This window comes from Ranitomeya variabilis, chromosome 1 (genome assembly GCF_051348905.1).
Source record: "Ranitomeya variabilis isolate aRanVar5 chromosome 1, aRanVar5.hap1, whole genome shotgun sequence".
NCBI classification, from domain to species: Eukaryota; Metazoa; Chordata; class Amphibia; order Anura; family Dendrobatidae; genus Ranitomeya; species Ranitomeya variabilis.
Window position 1 is genome coordinate 901233136 of NC_135232.1, and position 22057 is coordinate 901255192.

The following is a 22057-nucleotide window of genomic DNA, read 5'->3' on the forward strand; positions in this document are numbered from 1 at the left end:
CAGGCTGTTATAGCAACCCATTGTCACCCTGCGATGCCAAGGCCATGGGTGGGTTGATGGGAGCGTGGAATGACGAGTCCACCTTTTCGCACATATCAAATGCCATTGTCAGAGATTGGCAGCGGCATTTAGCTGGTTAACAGCCGTGGGCAGAGCAAAGCTGTTAGCAGTAGATGATGGATGATTATTTCAACAATCATTTGTCGGGAAACTCAGGGACCTGACATATGACTGTACGTCATAACTTGTGAAAGAGATAACTATGTATTATTTACACTGTTACCTTTGGGTGAGGTGAAGTAATGTGAAGGAATATGCCCCGTTTTGAAGTTTACACTGGAATTTCTTCTATCTGGTTGTGGAAGCCAATGTAAGTACTTACGAACCTTTATGAGTTTGGATTATAGCTATGAACTTCTATGCATAGACATAAAGAAGAAAATGATTGTGTGATTTGTTGTCATTAGCATTTTTCTTCATGTTATTCCAAAGCATTTCCATGAGTTCATAGATCCACTATTTTTTTAATTGATCAGTTGGCATCAATTAGCTCCTGCTCTTCCAGGAAACCTTTTTTTGATGGAAAAACAGGGCAACTTCCTAATGAATGTTTTGTTATGTTAACAATTGAAGTCAATTAAAAAGGAAGATCAAAATAAAAAAAACAGTTTCTTAATAAAGGAAGCGAGGCGCTGGACAGTACATAAGAACAAGGGAACTTAGCCTTGTTGAGCTTTACTTTGCACTCTTGAATTATTTCATCTTTCAATTTATTTATTTTTTTTACAAAGGTTTTTTTTTTTTTAAAGAAAAAAAATCTTGCAACGTTGCAAAGGAGGACAACGTACAAATGAATTTATAATAACAGCTTTTGACTCATATTCTTCTGTCTTCCACAAAATCAATACCCATTAATGCACTGATATTAAATTCAATAAAGATTTCAGTTATGCTAATTCAAAGACATCATTAACTGGAATGCAAAGCAGGGCAAAAGCTGTCACAAATATCATTGGGACCCATTTTCTGGTTTGTTTAATCCTCAGAATTAAAAAAAAATGTTTTCATCGGTTCTCTTTGGAATAAATCATGCAAAACTAATTAGCAAGTTAAGTCATTAAATTTAAATCTCCAAGCCATTCAGGGCTAATACATTGGTGGCACACTGCGCCAATAGCTTGTCCTCTTTCATTTTCTAATATTCAAAAAAGTATGTCACCTGCCATCAAACTTTTGCTCATTGTTCTGTTTCCACAAATAAATGTGGCTCCGCCTGGGTTTAGTGGAGCCTGAAATTAGAAGTGACAGCAATTCACTCCAACAAAATGAGCTTCCTTCTCTGCCTGCAGTCCAAATCCCATTCATACCCCACAAACCCAACAGCCTAGCCAGTCTTGCCTGCCAAAAGAAGAAAAATAGAGCAGGAGCAAGTACATGTGGCTGAGTTGCACAGAGGCGGGGAGGAACCTGCTGTCACATAAGGTCCTCACCTTCACACTGCTGGTAGTCATTCTTTTCCCCTTCAGATGGCTCTGACACCTCTGAAGTGAGAACTTGGAGCATTTGCTTGCACTCCTGTAGCATGGCCACAACCTCCTGATTATTCATGACCACTGTTTCCCACTTGACTGTGAATTGAGTGTCCCTGGGTGCTCTATGATCAATGACCTAAGAGAAGGCACATATTCTGAATAAAAGGGATCTTTCAAGGTTGAGGTACCTGCGGAACAAAAGGGGAAAAGAGATGATTAACTAAAGCATCATCAATTATAAGAGAAATTCAAGCTGCGGAGAGATAATGGAGGAAAGAGTACATGAAAACACAGGACGGCATCTGAGCACTTTATTGGAGAAGTGTGAAATTACAGCATGGTGCCTGACACACATGGGGATAAAAAAACAGATAGAGAAGATAAGAGAATGAAAGAGATACAGAAATCTTGTCTTCTATAGAGGACCTGACACAAGTTCATTAACCGTTTCTGATGACATGGTGGACTAAAAAGCAACTTGTTGATAAAAAGCTCCGGCCTGTTCTTTCAGGAGCACCTGCCCTTAAAAGCATGCCCATAAAATATATAAAGAATTATTTTCTAGAATTATGCATATCTATAAAACAGAATGTTTCAGTTAATGTATTTATTTTGTGATAGATTATTATCTATAGCCATTTATGACAAAAAAACAAAGAATATGTATATACTGTATACATACGTGAGTAAAAAATATATCATAAAAATATATGAAATGTTATATATCCTAATTAGCGAATTCTTCAGTAATTTCCAATCCTATGGCAATTTACAAAAGGGTTTTAATATCCCATATATAGTATAAAAGTAATCAGAATTATCATTTATATTTGTCTGATTTTGTCGGCACGTGAAACTACTATGCTTTACAAAGATTATTATTAGAAATTTTTGAATCTTTTGAAATTTGAATTTGCCAGGTTTGAAAAATGTTTCCAATGATTTGATTTGTTGCAAATTCCAATTGGCATGAGATGATATGTATAACATGTTGAGGTTGCCTAAAAATGTATTCAACCCCTTTCAAGTTTATTAAAGCAAACACAAAATTAGTAATGTCAAAGAGACCTCATCATTGAAATGGATGGTAACCAGGTAGTAACATAACTCACTTACATACTTCCCATGCTTTTTTTTAAATAAAATAACAGTGCACAAATTCTTCATCTTAGGCTACTTTCACACTAGCGTTAACTGCATTCCGTCACAATGCGTCGTTTTGCCGAAAAAACGCATCCTGCAAAAGTGTTTGCAGGATGCGTTTTTTCACCATTGATTAACATGAAGCGACGCATTGTGACGGATTGCCACACGTCGCACCCGTCATGCGACGGATGCGTCGTGCAGTGGCCGACCGTCGGGAGCAAAAAACGCTACATGTAACGTTTTTTGCTCACGACGGTCCGCTTTTTCCGACCGCGCATGCGCGGCCGGAACTCCGCCCCCACCTCCCCGCACTTCCCCGCACCTCACAATGGGGCAGCGGATGCGCTGGAAAAATGCATCCGCTGCCCCCGTTGTGCGGCGGAGACAACGCTAGCGTCGGGAAAGTCGGCCCGACGCACAGCGACGGGCCGAGCCCGACGCTAGCGTGAAAGAAGCCTTAGGCTACTTTCACACTTCCGTCTTTCAGCTCCCGTCACAATTCGTCGATTTTTGAGAATGCAGGATCCTGCAAAAAAATTTGCAGGATCCTGCATTTTCCCATAGACTTGTATTAGCGACGGATCACGACGGATGGCCACACGTTGCATCCATCATGCGACGGATCCGTCGTGTTTTGGCGGACCGTTGTCTGGAAAAAACGTTCAATGTAACGTTTTTTTGTCTGCGTCGGGAAAACGTGTAGCGACGGATCCTGCATCATACGTCATTCACTAGAATGGAAGCCTATGGACGCAGGATCCGTCGCTGACCGTCACACACTGGAATCCAGCGACGGATCCAGTTTTTCCCCTCTGAGCATGCCCGGAAGGATTTCTTTCTTTCTCTCTCTCTCGTCCCCGGACATTTATTTTTCCTGGAATTTGTGGACGATGCATCCGTTATTACACTGGATGCCTCGCACACGTTTTTCACTATTTTCATGACATCCGTCATTTTGCTGCACTACGACAGACACAAAAAGACGGAAGTGTGAAAGTAGCCTTAGTTATTAATGATCACACATGACTGTTCTGTGCAGAAGACTAAAGGCCCCGTCTCACTAAGCGATTTACCAACGATCACGACCAGCGATACGACCTGGCCGTGATCGTTGGTAAGTCGCTGTGTGGTCGCTGGGGAGCTGTCACACAGACCGCTCTCCCCAGCGACCAACGATCAGGGGAACGACTTCGGCATCGTTGAAACTGTCTTCAACGATGCCGAAGTCCCCCTGCAGCACCCGGGTAACCAGGGTAAACATCGGGTTACTAAGCGCAGGGCCGCGCTTAGTAACCCGATGTTTACCCTGGTTACCAAAAAAAACAAACAGTACATACTCGCCTTTCGGTGTCCAGGTCCCTTGCCGTCTGCTTCCTGCTCTGACTGAGATCCGGCCGTACAGCGAGAGCAGAGCGGTGACGTCACTGCTGTGCTCTCACTTCTCACTGTACGGCGGCTCAGTCAGTGAGAGCAGGAAGCAGACGGCAAGGGACCTGACGGACATCAGAAGGCGAGTATGTATTGTTTTTTTTTTTTTACATTTACGCTGGTAACCAGGGTAAACATCGGGTTACTAAGCGCGGCCCTGCGCTTAGTAACCCGATGTTTACCCTGGTTACCAGTGAAGACATCGCTGGATCGGTGTCACACACACCGATTCAGCGATGTCAGCGGGGCCTCAACGACCAAAAAAAGGTCCAGGCCATTCCGACACGACCAGCGATCTCACAGCAGGGGCCTGATCGCTGGTACGTGTCACACATAGCGAGATCGCTATGGAGGTCGCTGTTGCGTCACAAAACTTGTGACTCAGCAGCGATCTCGCTAGCGATCTCGCTATGTGAGACGGGGCCTTAACTCAAACTGACAGTGTTGCTGTCAAACATAACCTCATCCTGCTGTGAGACGAGTGATGTGCCATATATTCCATAATGCCCTCCACTTTCTCCCCACTAAAGGACTTGCCATAGGTAAAGGACTACAACTGTGGCCTACATTTGCTAATACTTCTGCATGGACAGCTGATGCCAGTGGTGGCGGTGCCGTTACTGCTGATAAAGATTTCTAAATTCTTAGCTGTGGCATGTTTTTTTTTTTTCTTTTACATCACCCCATCTATTGAATTTTTTTCTTTTAACACCCATTTTGTACAATACTATAATTAACTTCTTACAACCTGTTCAACCCCAATCATTCAACCTTTGCAAAAAAAAGTAACAAGAAATGCTTGGTAGGCATGTCCACACAGAGAAAGTAAAATGTGACAGCAGTCCACCGAACAGGTGTACAGTTGTCAAACTGGACTAGTAAAACAGATGTGCAAAAACAGACATACCGTATATACTCGAGTATAAGCCGAGATTTTCAGCCCAAATTTTTGGGCTGAAAGTGCCCCCTCAGCTTATACTCGAGTCACGGTCGGCGGGTGAGGGGGAGAGGGCGCTGAGGCATACTTACCTGCTTCCGGGGCTCCTGGCGCTCCCCCTGCCCATCCCACGGTCTTCGGTGCCGCAGCTCTTCCCCTGTTCAGCGGTCACATGGGACCGTTCATTAGAGAAATGAATAGGCTGCTCCACCTCCCATAGGGGCGGAGCCGCATAATTCATTTCTCTAATCAGCGGTGCCGGTGACCGCTGACAGAGGAAGAGCTGCGGCACCGAAGACCAGCTGTCCGGGGGAAGGAGCGGGACGCCGGGAGCAGGTAAGTATTACATATTTACCTTCCCTCGTTCCACCCGCCGGGCGCCGCTCAGTCTTCGCGTCCTCTTGTTCTGACTGTGCAGGTCAGAGGGCGCGATGACGCATATAGTGTGCGCGCCTCCCTCTGCCTGATCAGTCAGTGCGGAGAGACGCCGGGACCGGACGCTGGGGAGCTGCAAGCAAGAGAGGTGAGTATGTGTTTTTTTTTTTTTATTGCAGCAGCAGCAGCAATGGCAAAGATTTATGTGGAGTATCTATGGGGCAACGGTGCAGAGCACTATATATAAGGCACAGCTTTATGTGAAGTATCTATGGGGCAACGGTGCAGAGCACTATATATAAGGCACAGCTTTATGTGGAGCATCTATGGGGCCATAATCAAAGGTCAAAGGTGCAGAGCACTATATATGGCACAGCTATCTATGGGGCCATAATCAAAGGTGCAGAGCATTATACACTCACTGGCCACTTTATTAGGTACACCTGTCCAACTTCTTGTTAACACTTAATTTCTAATCAGCCAATCACATGGCGGCAACTCAGTGCATTTAGGCATGTAGACATGGTCAAGACAATCTCCTGCAGTTCAAACCGAGCATCAGTATGGGGAAGAAAGGTGATTTGAGTGCCTTTGAACGTGGCATGGTTGTTGGTGCCAGAAGGGCTGGTCTGAGTATTTCAGAAACTGCTGATCTACTGGGATTTTCTCTAGGGTTTACAGAGAATGGTCCGAAAAAGAAAAAAAATCCAGTGAGCGGCAGTTCTGTGGGCGGAAATGCCTTGTTGATGCCAGAGGTCAGAGGAGAATGGGCAGACTGGTTCGAGCTGATAGAAAGGCAACAGTGACTCAAATCGCCACCCGTTACAACCAAGGTAGGCCTAAGAGCATCTCTGAACGCACAGTGCGTCGAACTTTGAGGCAGATGGGCTACAGCAGCAGAAGACCACACCGGGTACCACTCCTTTCAGCTAAGAACAGGAAACTGAGGCTACAATTTGTACAAGCTCATCGAAATTGGACAGTAGAAGATTGGAAAAACGTTGCTTGGTCTGATGAGTCTCGATTTCTGCTGCGACATTCGGATGGTAGGGTCAGAATTTGGCGTAAACAACATGAAAGCATGGATCCATCCTGCCTTGTATGGAGCATCTTTGGGATGTGCAGCCGACAAATCTGCGGCAACTGTGTGATGCCATCATGTCAATATGGACCAAAATCTCTGAGGAATGCTTCCAGCACCTTGTTGAATCTATGCCACGAAGAATTGAGGCAGTTCTGAAGGCAAAAGGGGGTCCAACCCGTTACTAGCATGGTATACCTAATAAAGTGGCCGGTGAGTGTATATGGCACAGCTATCTATGGGGCCATAATCAAAGGTGCAGAGGTAATATATAGCACAGCTATCTATGGGGCCATAATCAAAGGTGCAGAGCATTGTATATGGCACAGCTATCTATGGGGCCATAATCAAAGGTGCAGAGCATTGTATATGGCACAGCTATATATGAGGCCATAATGAACGGTGCAGAGCATTATATGTGGCACAGCTTTATGTCGAGCATCTATGGGGCCATAATGAACGGTATGGAGCATCTATTTTTAATTTTGAAATTCACCGGTAGCTGCTGCATTTTCCACCCTAGGCTTATACTCGAGTCAATAAGTTTTCCCAGTTTTTTGTGGCAAAATTAGGGGGGTCGGCTTATACTCGAGTATATATGGTATCTAAATTTTATTTTCTTTATTCAACAGAATTCAAACCCCTTAAAAAATTACATCTTACAAAACGCTAGGTGGGTACCAATCCAAAAAGCAACAGGGAGCTGAATAGGCATGGAGAATGTGGATGAGAATTGTGACTAGCAAAACAGATGTGTAAAAAGAACATTGCTTGCGACACACATACTTTGTGTGGTAGACAGTTGCAGTGGAATGTCTGGATTTTATATGATTTTTGTATTTTTAAAAAACAAGAATTCCACCCTTTACAAAAATGATTGCATAAGAAAAAAACTCACTACATGTCTGACACTGATTTCAGATTTTTTTATTCTGTAAAAATATTGTCAGCTGGCTGGCTAATTTCTAGTGCAGTAAGAATGAAGAAAAAACGTGTAACTGTAATTCAAATTGAGAAGGACAAATGCCAAGTATATCATATCACTGCTAAATCATCACACCAAATCTGGCACTCCTGCTAAGAGCACCTCTCATATCTTTCATCTTCTTCAGGACTGCAGTTGTATAATACAGTCTGCCTGCTTTAGTGCTTTCTCTACCTAGCTCTAATGCTGATTCCTGAGCTCTGACATCCTTTCACTATTCTGAATCATTCTAAAATGGTTGCTGCATTCCCTCTCTAAGCTTTTATACTTGCTATGACAGTCGCACCTGGTTGAACTATAACATTGGATATGCTAGCTGCAAGGCATTATGGGTAATTCTACAAAGGTTGCACCTATGGTCATGTAAGCCTTCCGTGACTACTGCAATCTTATGCAATGTGTAATGTTCATCTGGAGTCTTGCTAAGAAAGCATGTATTTGCCTGTACATGAACTTCCACACTTTAATAAAAAAGTTTAACACTAGTGTTGATCGAATAGCTTTGGATAAGCCCTGTGATGCAGTGACCCCTATTACAGCTAGGTGGCGCTGCATGTGCTCCTCAGGATATGCATGGAGGCATATCTGTAGTTGTAATGGTTGAACTAGCCACACACACCTCCCACCTATGGGAGTGGCTACAAGTATATAATGTGACCATGTGGGTCACATGGAAGAAAGATGGATGGACCTGAGTGGTCTGAGTGCCAGGTCCTGGAGGGCCTTTGTGTTGGGAGGTCCTGGGAGTAGGACTAGATCCTTGAAGAGCACATGGGGGAGGCCTTGGACCTGGGGGCCTGTGTGTTGGACGGTCCCAGATGGGGATGGACGTCCTGAATAGCACACAGAGAGGACACGTGTGCAGAGTCCGTGATGGCACTGCGTTTGGGGAAGCTACAGTCCGTCTGAGGATCTGGACTGTCAGGTGGCCTGGTGAGCAAGGCATTGCCCAGGACGGTGATCCCAGTTTGGCAACTTCCCTTTGAGAGAGTACTGACAGGAGTCAGCTTATGGAGCAGGAGCTCCTGGAAGGTATCCCAGCGTATGGAGTGCTGTGCAGTCACCCATGGTAACTGGACGGAGTAAGGTCCAGCATGATTAGAGACTGCAACCGTATTGTCGTATGTTGGTGCCTGTTGTGCTCCATGGACATTAATGAACTGTATGGCATGTGGTCACCCACAATAACTGGACACAGAGGTTTGGCGTGTTTAGTGACTGCGTTTCAAAGCCGTATACTATGATGTGAAGATTGATGCAAAGACTGTTTGCTTGTCGTTCATATTTCTGTGGCTTATGACTCCATAATAAACCACACGGACTGTTAAAGTGAAAACCCGTGCCTGACTGCGTTAATCCGCTGCCAAATGAGTGTCCCCAATACACTCAGTAAGTGCAATCTTACAGCCCTTATCCGAATAGCTACAGCGCTTACCGAATGGCTGCCTCGGTAACCTGGATACAGCGCCGTCGCTGCATGTGTCGCGGCTGTGTGACAGTAACACATGCATGGAGAGCCTGTGTGTCGAGCTCTCATGCAGCCTCTATTTTTATTGCTGTCCATGCAGTCTCTACTGCGCGGGCAGCGCCATTTTCAAATTTTTTTTTCCCTAGCTGGATAACATCAGGAAAATGTATTATGGCCACACTAACCATGTGATTATGCTGCAGAGCAGGTGCCACGGCTGACACCTACCTGCAGAAGCGTTTTTTGTCTTTCTTCAGTAGGTTAGGTATTCTTTATGTAAACTAGGGGGCAGGTCAGTGAGGGATCAGTGACCTGTCAGCAGTCTGCATTATGAATACCTAATCAGACCACTACATACACCAACCCTTACTGCACGAGAATCTCATTAACTACAAATTGAAAATAAAGATTAAAAAACAACCACAAGACGGATTTCATCAACCCAGGTATCATTTTAATCAGTATAACGGCGCTGACCTGACATAGAGTGTAGGTTATTGAGCAAAATCCTGATGACAGGTTCCCTTTAAGCTCTCACTTCAGAGGTTTCCACCTCTAACCCTCGCACTCTAATCCAAGATGATGCCAAAGAGATTTCATCACCTGGCCAGCTAAACAACCATCTTGTGCTGGTTCATTGAAGTTACAACCAAAAGAGACTTCTACTACTAACCATATCAGGCAGACACAATCCAGACCAATGTGGACTCCATCACTTCACCATCGGGCTCCTGAGTTATCTTTCCTTCCAAGACTCAAACACCTGTTCACATACCACCTTTACTATATGTCTTCCCACATCATAGGATAGATTAGTGAGCTGATTACCTCTGTTCTGTACAAATCAGGAGGGAGTGGTAACCTGCCTAAAATCTACTTCCATAACAAATCTGAAGACAGATCTTAACCCTGAAAGAGTGAACAGAGACTCCTTGCTAACTCTAAAATTCAAGGATTTGCTTATCTTCAATATTTTCTACACTGTTGGGCTGGCAACTAGACTGCCTGCTGCTCACTAGGAATAATGGCAAAATAATAAAAATAACATATATAGAAAAAATAAAATCATTATAGCTGGCATAATCTTCCCCTCTACTGGCACCCATGGCCTTAGCCAATCTTACACCCACACTCCCAATTAAAGCATTACCAATAGTAATATGCGGCCAATATTGTTTAATGAGCGATTATTCTTCTTGGAATAATACAGCCCACATGTTTAAGAACAGTGAAATTGGCCTCAGTAATTTAGCTTTATTTGAAGAATTTGCACACAAAAATCAACTGGTGGTAGTTGTGACAGCTGGCATGTATTATTTTCCTTGAATAAGCAACATATGTAAAATTCAATATTTAGGCAATGTAGAGCAAGAGAACAACTGTTACTATCTGCTAAATGACACTTATGTACAAGATACTAGTATTCCTCTAGAGATCCTTTAACTGGGGAAATTAGAAGTGTGATGGGACACGGCATTGTGTTATACAATTTGCCTGCCCCTGCCCCCATATTTTGTTTTACGATCTAGTTTTCTTTTCATAGAGGAGGAGCGGGACGGGCTGCATTAAAATAATGAGAGCGTTCAATCAAAAAAAGCCTCTTAAGGCAGGCTTCTCTTGTTAATATGCACAGACATGAAAAGGACTGCCCTTTCTTCCTATACAGCTACAGTGTGTGCAAATTGCAGGGGGCTCATTGGCATAATTCTCTGTAGTGACTTCTGAGGGTAAACTGGATTTACATTACTTTCTGACAAGAATTAAATGGAGGCCTTGTGGATATATGAACAACTCTCTAGACGGCAACAGATGGGCATGAATGTGTTCCCTAGGCACACTATCGGTGACATCTGTGTCCTCTGAATTCTGGTGGTCCTAGCCAATTAAAAAGCTAAAGAATAAGTAGGCAACTCGTGAACAGCCGGCCAACCAGCGTAAGAAATGCTTGTGTTTAGCAACTCGGCTGCCAGTAACCCTAAGCTGAGAACTTGTTATAATGAGAATGGCGCATTGGTGGCTTTGGTTATTATCATTATTTTTAGCTTTACTGACTTTGGGAGTATATAAGGAACAGGCAAGTGGAGCTTATAAAATCACTCTAAAAGGAGCAATTAACCAGAAAATCTGCATGAAAATGACACTTTGCATCCAATCTCATTAACTATACTTTATGGGGGGAAAAAAGTGTTTTTTTGTATTAGCTTACTAATATAAATCCACATTTTTTAAATTTCTAATTCACTACTAAAATTAGAAAATCAGAAAAGAGCCTAAATAACCAATTTACCAAATATGTGTCAGGTGGCTCTGTCAGTGGTCTCCTGGCAATGGCTACCACGTACAGGCTTGGCACAAGCTACGCCATTTCTCAGAGGAGTGGGATTACCCTAGACTTTACCGTTTAAACCCTATACAGGGATCTGGACCTACACAGGGGTCCGTGGGTCAGCGCCACAGAGTTAGCTGCTCAGTGGCACAAGATGGCAGGAAGGATAGCCAGGAAGCTGGGTCAAAACCAAGACAGCAGCAAAGGTACAAAATTGTCAGGCAGGAGAAACGTCAATAACAAGTCAAGGGCAAAAGAGGAAAATACAAATACCAAATAGGAGCTGAGGAAGTGACAGTTTGCCACGAAACGTGTCGGCAAAATAAAGCTTTCAAGAATATTTCCATCGTGTGTGGTCAGCGCGGATGCATTGAGAAACCCGGTCTTCTCCTTCCTTCTTTGTCACATTGGTATCCACGGGAGTCTGCAGAGACCATTGTTTCTTCTCATATTCTGCAAGGGGTTGTGACTTTTCACAACCTCTAAAGTTGAGTGCACCTACCGTGTATTGTCATCCAAATTATTACTTTTATCTCTCTATGTGCGCTCTCTCTCCTTAATTTCAAATAGGAGCTGAAGAGAAGACACAGACCAAACCAGGAAAGCACAAAGCTATATCTGGCAGCTTCCAGTAGGAAGCTGGTGCCCTTAGTAGGGGGTTGTGCTCTCCAATTGGCAGGAGCAGGGAGCTGATAACTTCAATTTACCAACTTACGCATCTCTAATAGCATACACTATCATGAATTAGTCAGACGTGCATGGTCACGCTCAGCCCTGCCCAGCTCAGCCCTATTTTTTAAAGGTAGACTGAGCTGGCTGGGAGTTGTGTAAAAAAGACAAATATTTTGCAGCATTTCAAAGTATTTTTAGCCTCAATTCTAGTAAAAAAAAACCCTTGATGAATTGAGACCTAGGTCTAATTGTACCGAAGGAAAATAATGGTGACTCTATTTTGATCAATTACTAAGGAATTAAAAGAGCTGGTCCACAATTTACTTTATCACCAATCCATAGGATTGGTTAACAATGTATGAAATGTATGATCAATGTAAAACTTCCCCTCACTGCCTTAACCCCACACACAATAGATAGTTGACGGCCAAGCGACATCTATCTCTCCAGACTCCCCAAAACACAGGAATGCTCGGCTTATCAAAGAACTCCTCTGTTCTCTATGATAAAGTCGCTGCGAGACTCCACTGGTAGTGGCAGCTTATCTCTAAGGCTTCTTTCACACTAGCGTTGGGCTCGGCCCGTCGCAGTGCGTCGGGCCGAGGTTACCGACGCTAGCGTTGTATACGCCGCACAACAGGGGCAGCGGATGTATTTTTCCAGCGCATCCGCCGCCCCATTGTGAGGTGCAGGGAGGTGGGGGCAGCGGAACGACGCATGCGGCATCATCCGCATACAGCCGCACGACCTGCGTACCTAATGTTAAAGATAGGTACGCATGCAGAAGTAGGCAGAGCTAGCGGCAGAGGTGCGGCCGAGGGCGGGGCTTCACGGAGGAAGTCCGCAGCCGTCCGCAGATCAGGTAAACGCAAATGTGAAACCAGCCTTAACTCACACTCGGATCAGAGTTTGATTGGAGTGTCATGAACATAATATGCTCGATACTCTCGAAGAATCTACACTCGTGACCTAAACCCAAAATACTGTGCAGTAGTATAAGACTGGGTGCCCACGATGAGTTTTTGATGCTCCGTATTTTCTCTGCATCAAAAATGCAACATCTTAAGGTATGTGCAAATGTTGAGTAAAATTTCTTCACCATTTCTGCATCTCTAGGCAGGAAAAACACAGCTCTTAGCAGGAAAAAAGCAGCTGCAAAAACATGCATTTTTTCCCCAGTGTTTTTGACTGATTTGAGTGAACTCAATGGTGAAAAATGCAGGGCAAGAACGCACAGAGAATTGACATGCTGCAGATTATTTTCTCCACCATTCTGCAAATCAAAAATAAGCAATGTGTACATGACACTTCAGGTTTCTCATTCACTTTGCGGGCATCAGTATTGCCTCAGAAAATCTGCAGTGTAAAAACGCACCAAAAACACTCCAAAAAACATGCCAAATCTGCAATGTGTGCAAAAGCCCTAACAGTTCCAGCAAAGTTCATGGGATTTATGTACTGTAAATCTCATGCCCACTTTTTCTTTTTAATAAGCCTAAACTGACCTGTGGTCAGATCCGCAACATGTCAATTTTTCTTGCAGGTACACCGAGAGTATTATGTGCAGATTTTTCCTATAGACTTACATTAAATGCGGAAAATCCGCAGGTAAAAAAACACATGTAATCCGCACACAACTATATCATTCAAATTTTGTCAAAGTCAAATATCAAGAAGTCTCAAACCAAAGCATTTTTATTTAAAACACGACATAAGAACAAGAGTAACTTAATTAACTTAATAGGTGCTGAAAATCTGCAACATTAAAAACTCACCAATCTCCAATTAAAATATAGAATTAACTCCTACGATAAACACTGTAAAAAGAATATAAAAAAATTTAAAATGTTTAACCCCTTGGATGCCGCTGTCAATAGTGACTACATCATATAAATGGTTAACAGAGTGTGGGGGCTTCCTCTTTATCCCAATTGGTGTCATCAGATCATGATTGTGTGGTCCTGATGTTTGCCATGGCAATTCATGACCAAATAGCGGCCTTAGAGTCTGACATCTGTTGTAATCTGTTCAGAAGTTAGCGGCATTTAGGTGGTAAAAATAGACATTTTCATTTCTGTCATGCCACTTTGCATTAATTCCTGAAAATCTCCTGAAGGGTTAATAAACTACCTGAGTTTTCAATATGTCAGGGGGTGCTGTTTTTAAAATGCTATCACTTTTGGGGGTTCCCAATATATAGGACCCCTAAAGGCACTTCAAACATGGATAGGTCCCTAAAAAAAATACATTTTGTAAATTTTCTGAAAAAATGAAAAATTACTGCTACATTTTTAAACCTCCTAAAATGCTAATAAAATAAAAGAACATTTTACAAATGGTGCTGAAGTAAAGCAGGCATGAGGGAAATTTTATTTATTAATGTTTTGCTGTGGTATGACCATCTGGATTAAAGGGATAATCATTCAATGTTTGAAAATTGCTAATTTTTTAACATTCTCAAGTTTCTGATATTTTTATAAATAAACACAAAACATATCGACCTACATTCACCATTATCAAAAAGTATAATGTGTCACGAAAAAACAGTCTCAAAATTACTGAGATTTGTTTAAGCGTTCAAGGGTTATCACCACAAAGTGACACTGGTCAGATTTCATAAATTTGGCTCTGTCACTAAGGGGGTTAACATTACCAATAGAATGGCTAGAAAAACTAAATCTCTAGTTACATAAAAAGATTTCACATCGTGTCCTGAACCTAAGCCAGGAAAAGCATTCGATAAATCTATAGTGGATAAAGTGAAAGAGTTTTATAATAGTGATGAAGTGAGCCGAATTATGACTGGCAGGAAAGACTGTGTGTCCATGAAAGTGAACGGCAAAAAAACTCATGTGCAAAAGAGGCTGCTTCTTGCCAATCGGAAAGAGACCTATGAATTAAAAAGAAAAGAAAAAAAAAAAGAATTCGGCTGGCCTCACACTAGCGAGTTTTACGGACGTAAGAGCGCAGAAATTACGTCCGTAAAACTCGCAAAATAAACGGCACAATGATTCTCAATGGGGCTGCTCCTATTAGCCGTATATTACGGTTCAGTATTATACGGCTTTCTACGGCCGTACAAAATCGCAGCATGCTGCGTTTGTCAGCATATTGCGCCAAAAAATAGCTAATGAAAGTCTATGGGGGCGAGAAAAATACGGATTCCACACGGACCTGCAGTGTGACTTGCGAGAAATACGCAGCGCTGTTAGTGAAAAGTCGGTAATTCAATTGCCGGCTTTGCATTTCTCCTTCACAAACCCGACAGGATATGAGACATGGTTTACATATAGTAAACCATCTCATATCCCCTTTTTTTTTGTATATTCCACACTACTAATGTTAGTAGTGTGTATGTGCAAAATTTCAGCGCTGTAGCTGCTGAAATAAAGGGTTAAATGGCGGAAAAAATTGGCGTGGGCTCCCGCGCAATTTTCTCCGCCAGAATGGTAAAGCCAGTGACTGAGGGCAGATATTAATAGCCAGGAGAGGGTCCATGGTTATTGGCCCCCCCGTGGCTACAAACATCTGCCCCCAGCCACCCCAGAAAAGGCACATCTGGAAGATGCGCCTATTCTGGCACTTGGCCACTCTCTTCCCACTCCCTGAAGCGGTGGGATATGGGGTAATGAAGGGTTAATGCCACCTTGCTATTGGAAGGTGACATTAAGCCAGATTAATAATGGAGAGGCGTCAATTATGTCACCTATCCATTATTAATCCAATTGTTGGAAAGGGTTAAAAAACACACACACACATGATTTAAAAGTAGTTTAATGAAATAAACACAGCGGTTGTTGTAATAATTTATTGTTCTCTCAATCCATCAGGAACACCCTCGCTTGGAAAAATAATAAACGCACAAGATACATACCTTCTGGTGAACCGTCTCGTCCCACGAAGTAATCCATCTGAAGGGGTTAACTAATATTACAGGCACGAGCTGCGATAAACCACTCGCTCGTACCTGTAATCCCCGGGTGCTGAAAGGAAAGCAGGATCTGTACTTACATTGAGTCGCGGTGAGGCGCCCTCTGGTGGATGTTCTCATGAACTGCAGCCTGGGAACTTTTTCCCACGCTCCAGGTCATATGAGGACATCCACCAGGGGGCGCATCACCGCGACTGAAGGAAATGTAGGTCAATGACCTACATTTCATTCATTCGCCGGGGATTACAAGCACGAGCACCGCTGCATTTAGCAGGGCTCCTGCCTGTAATATTAGTTAACCCCTTCAGATGGATTACTTCGTGGGACGAGACAGTTCACCAGAAGGTATGTATCTTGTGCGTTTATTATTTTTCCAAGCGAGGGTGTTCCTGATGGATTGAGAGAACAATAAATTATTACAACAACCGCTGTGTTTATTTCATTAAACTACTTTTAAATCATGTGTGTGTGTGTTTTTTAACCCTTTCCAACAATTGGATTAATAATGGATAGGTGTCATAATTGACGCCTCTCCATTATTAATCTGGCTTAATGTCACCTTACAATAGCAAGGTGGCATTAACCCTTCATTACCCCATATCCCACTGCTACAGGGAGTGGGAAGAGAGTGGCCAAGTGCCAGAATAGGCGCATCTTCCAGATGTGCCTTTTCTGGGGTGGCTGGGGGGCAGATGTTTTTAGCCACGGGGGGGCCAATAACCATGGACCCTCTCCTGGCTATTAATATCTGCCCTCAGTCACTGGCTTTACCACTCTGGCGGAGAAAATTGCGCGGGAGCCCACGCCAATTTTTTCCGCCATTTAACCCTTTATTTCAGCAGCTACAGCGCTGAAATTTTGCACATACACACTACTAACATTAGTAGTGTGGAATATGCAAAAAAAAAGGGGATATGAGATGGTTTACTGTATGTAATCATGTCTCATATCCTGTCGGGTTTGTGCAGGAGAAATGAAAAGCCGGCAATTGAATTACCGACTTTTCACAGATATCGCGCTGAATGAAATCTAAATACAGAATATATATATATATATATATATATATATATATATGTGTCTCAATGACATATATATATATATACTGTATATATGTTTTCCCGAACATTTGAGCACATAAATCCATTAGATGTCGGTTTTGCAAGTCTGCGCGAAAATCTCGCAGTACGGATGCCATACGGATTACATACGGAGGATGTCATGCGCAAAATACGCTGACACACCCTGACTACGGATCAATATTTTGGGAACATTTCTCCGTATTACGGCCGTAGTACGGACGTATAATACGTGGCGTATTGTCTTACGCCAAGTGTGAGGCCGGCCTTCAACTTTTGCAAAAACAGGATTTTCTAATTGTGCTGCCCTGGCACCTAAGAGTTATGTCCTGGCTGGTGGTAGTGGTGCACACTCAGTATGCGTATGTACAGCACCCCAGAACACTAAGCTTGTGACTGAAGGAGGTAAGCTGAAAGATATTCACATTGGCAAGTCCAACCTTGGTGATTACAAAGTATGTGTCCCACATAATGTGTCCAGAAGAGAGTTCAATCTGTTACCTAAACATTTGCAAAGAATAGGTCTTCCAGAAATGTCTCTCAAAGAAAAAATATTAAATCGTTTAGAAGAGGCCATGGAAGATAGTAAAACTTATAAACAGTGAATATCCATTGACAGATGGACTTTTGACACTGTCTCTAAAAGTGCAGAGGTCTTTGTTGAATGTTTTTGTGAGCAGCTGATAGTCCTTAAGAAACACTCATTTATAGCTCGTCAACAGTCGGGACAACTATAATCATCTCAAAGAAAACCTCAAACCGAATGAGGCAGCATTAAGCTTAGACTTTTCAGAGAACTATTCCTTTGTTGTTCAGGATGAGGCAAAGACATTTCTTTGGAACAATGAACAAGCAACTGTCCACTCTTTTGAAATACAAAAATGTCATTATGATATCAGAGTGCTCACTTCATGATTCAATAACTGAAATCAATTTTTTTTAACAAATGATCAGAGACAAAAACTGACATTCTACCAAGTTTGATCAAGATATATTATGTCTCGGATGGCTCTTCGGCACAGTATAAAAATAGGAAAAACTTTATAAAGGTCTGTCATTACAAGAAAGATCTTTGAGTGCAAGCTGAATGGCACTTTTTTCCACAGCTCATGGCAAAGGTGTATGTGATGGTTTAGGAGGCACCGTGAAATGGCTTGCAGCTCAAGCTAGCCTCCAAAGACCATATTCAGACCAAATCTTAACACCTATGCAACTTTTTAACTACTGCAAAAAATATTCCTAACATCCAGTTCATGTACTGCACAAACCAGGAGTACGAAGAAGAGAATTTGTTAAAATATTGGTTAAATGAAGCCGACCCCATTAAAGGGACTCAACAATACCACACTTTCATTTCATTCAGTGAAACTGAAGATTTCTTTTATTCAGCAATGACAGTGACGTCTATGAAGTGACTGAAGGTAGCGCAAGATTGGCAAAGGATGACATAACTGGTAATGTGATCTCTGAATATGATCGGCACTGGTAGGTGGCTAGTGTACATTCCAAAGATTATGCTAATGAAGAAGCAGAGGTGACTTTTTTGCATCCCTCTGGTCCATGCCCATCCTTTGTGTATCCAAGAAAACTAGACATATTGAAAGTAAACAAAAATCAGATATGAGGGGTGTTCATTAAAGATTTTCCCTGACCCACTTCAATTTATCACAGGACGCTGAAACTGCACATGAGTAATGATGTAAGTCTCTTTAGGTTACATGCCAATTTGCAACCCAGAACTGATAACGGTCTTGATTTTACAGGTGCTGAAGTGGTGTGAGGTTTGATAATTGACCCAATGGAATACAGAGCAGACATCAAATTTCTTTACACACCAAAGGAGATGTTCGATTAAATGAAAGAGGTTTATGGGGATGATTTCCCACCGTATGATGCAGTCAAGGACTGGCATCGTCAATTCAAATGTGCTCGGACTTTGGTGCAAACAGCTTCAATTCCAGGGCAACCCCACTCTGCTATTGATGAACACACTATCCTGCAAGTGGAGGTTGCCATTTTGGAAAATCGCTGTGCAACCGTTCGTCTTCAAGCTCAAAATGTCAAGTTTAGTGTGGGGTCCGTGGAAAAAATCATCCATTACCATCTTCACATTCATAAGGTATCCGCTTGCTGGGTTCCCCGGCTGCTCACACATTTCCAGAAGCAGGAACAAGTCGAATGCTCTCAGGCTCTATTGACAATGTGCCATGGAAACCAGGAGGACTTTTTCAACAGACTGATCACAAAGGATGAAAGCTGGGTCCGTCACTATCATCCTGAGTAGTGATGAGCGAGTGTACTCATTGCTCGAGTTTTCCCGAGCACGCTCGGTGGTCTCCGAGTATTTATGACTCGGATATTTAGTTTTCCTCGCAGCAGATGGATGATTTGCAACTGTTGGACAGTTTGATTACATGTGGGAATTCACTAGCAACAAGGCAACCCCCACATGTACTCAGCTGGGTAGTAGCTGTAAATCATTCAGCGGAGGTGATGAAAACTAAATCTCCGAACACTAACAAATACTCGGAGGTCACCCAAGCGTGCTCGGGAAAACCCGAGCAACGAGTACACTCGCTCATCACTAATCTTGAGACTAAAGTCCAGTCGATGCAATGGAAGCACGAAGTAGTATTGATGGATTTCCTAGCAAAGGGTACCATGATCACTGGGGCACACTATGCTTCACTGCTGCGGAAATTGTGGGAGGTCATCAAAACCAAGAGACGTGGCATGCACACCAAAGGTGTCCTCCTTCTGCGAGACAATGCACCAGTTCACAACTCATATGTTGCCAAAATGGAAGCATGCTCCTGTTTCTTTGAAATTCTACAGCATCCCCCTTATTCACCCCACCTCGCACCATCGGACTTCCACCTCTTTCCAACGATGAAGCTATTTTTGAGGTCAAGCATTTTCCAGATGATGAGACTCTGATTTGCAAAGTCACAACGTGGCTTTTGGAGCTACCTGTCGACTTTTACAAGTGAGGTGTTTACAGTTAAAGAGATGGGGGAAGTGTGTGTCCCTAGGCAGCACCAATGTAGAGAAGGACTAATAACTGTGCCAAGTTTCATTGCTCTCAGTCCACAAGAAGTAGGTCAGGGTAAATCATTAATAAACGCCCCTCATAGGTGGACCCAAACACCATAAAGGTACCTTCACACTGAACAACTTAACAACGATAACAATAGCGATCCGTGACGTTGCAGCGTCCTGGATAGCGATATCGTTGTGTTTGACACGCAGCAGCGATCAGGATCCTGCTGTGACATCGTTGGTCGGAGCTAGAAGGCCAGCACCTTATTTCGTCGCTGGATCACCCGCTGACATCGCTGAGTCGGCGTGTGTGACGCTGATTCAGCGATGTCTTCACTGGTAACCAGGGTAAACATCGGGTTACTAAGCGCAGGGCCGAGCTTAGTAACCCGATATTTACCCTGGTTACCATTGTAAATGTAAAAAAAACCAAACACTACATACTTACATTCCGGTGTCTGTCGCGTACCCCGGCGTCCGCTTCCCTGCACTGTGTCAGCGCCGGCCGGCCGTAAAGCAGAGCACAGTGGTGACGTCACCGCTCTGCTTTAGGGCCGGCGCTTACACAGGATGCAGGAGGAGTGCAGGGAAGCGGACGCCGGGCACCGGAATGTGAGTATGTGTTTTTTTTTTTTTACATTTACAATGGTAACCAGGGTAAACATCGGGTTACTAAGCGCGGCCCTGCGCTTAGTAACCCGATGTTTACCCTGGTTACCCGGGGACTTCGGCATCGTTGGTCGCTGGAGAGCTGTCTGTGTGACAGCTCTCCAGCGACCACACAACGACGAAACAGCGACGCTGCAGCGATCGGCATCGTTGTCTACATCGCTGCAGCGTCGCTTAATGTGACGGTACCTTAACAGCTGTACCTACTCTTTGACACAAAACGAAATGGCCATTGTTAGTAATAGATTGTGGACAAGATTAAATCTCGCCCAACAGAAGGGACAAATTGGTGATAAAAACTCAGTGTAAAGACTTGCAATTAATTATTCAGACTAGTTCATTTTGTTTCATTTTAAAGATTGATGGTATAACTACGGTACTATACTCAGTTTAAAAACTTGAAAAAGGACACGTCTAGTGTCGTAATAAAAAATTGATACACGTATATTTAAATATTTAATATTGCTTCTTTTACTTTAGTATTAAACATATGAATAGGATGAGACTGTATTTAGAAAATCACACTTAAAAATATGATCCCAATGAGAACCCAACTTGAATCCTTGTAGAAATGTAACCAATAACTCAAGTAACACATAAGCCTTTTTTTTTTTTAACCTGTGCATTAAAATTTTGAATTTGACACCTGAAAAACAAAATATCAACATAAACTTGTGACATATCAAATTAAAGCCTGTACCGTTCTAAATAAAATGGCGCCTCTTAAATATCTTTATCTTATTTCGATCCAGAGATATCATAAAAAATGTAACATCATACAAACCCAAAATTCTGACTTTTAAAAAACTATAGAAATCTATAGAAAATTAAATAAGGAAGACAAAAATGGAAAAAAAATTTTTTGTAATTCATTAAAGTAGCACTTAAAAAAAAAAATAAAGAAAAAAAAATCCAAAGACATCGGGTAAAAAAAAAATATTGAGACCACTTGAATGACCCAGCTGTGAAAAATATAAAAGTTCTCTGCAGTTTTTTGCCAGTTTTTTTAGATTATGAAATTGGAGAAGAATCAAAACATAAAGACCCAGTTTCATAATTTGCATTTTTTTGTCTTGTGGCATTCGTTTACATTTTTTGTGCCAACCTTTCCAAAATGTCGCATGTGGGTTGATGAATTTGGTACAAAACCAAAGATGCTTTTTTTTATGTCTGTTACCATTTTTGCACCTTTTTAGAGCAAAACAAGTCACAGGATTCTTTAAAATTTTAATTTTTACTCGTTAACTGTGAAAAAATTCAAACTTGATTCTGTATTCCACTAGGGTGTTGAAGTAAAATTGTGCAAAAAGTTTGCAATATTTTGAAAAGTTGCAAATGATGAATTAGGGTAAAACATCTGAATAATTTAACGATATATATTTACTAGCTGAA

The 22057-nt window shown here is 42.5% G+C and overlaps 1 protein-coding gene across 1 annotated transcript in view; it reads right to left on the bottom strand.

Moving 5' to 3' along the window:
• ALPK1 (alpha kinase 1) overlaps positions 1-22057 on the bottom strand; it is a 199950-nt gene that overhangs the window by 107211 nt on the left and 70682 nt on the right. Inside the window, exon 2 of the mRNA XM_077278906.1 lies at positions 1491-1720. Within this exon, the coding sequence (XP_077135021.1) occupies positions 1491-1608 (118 nt within the window). The 5' untranslated portion in view covers positions 1609-1720. The remainder of the gene's footprint in view (positions 1-1490; positions 1721-22057) is intronic.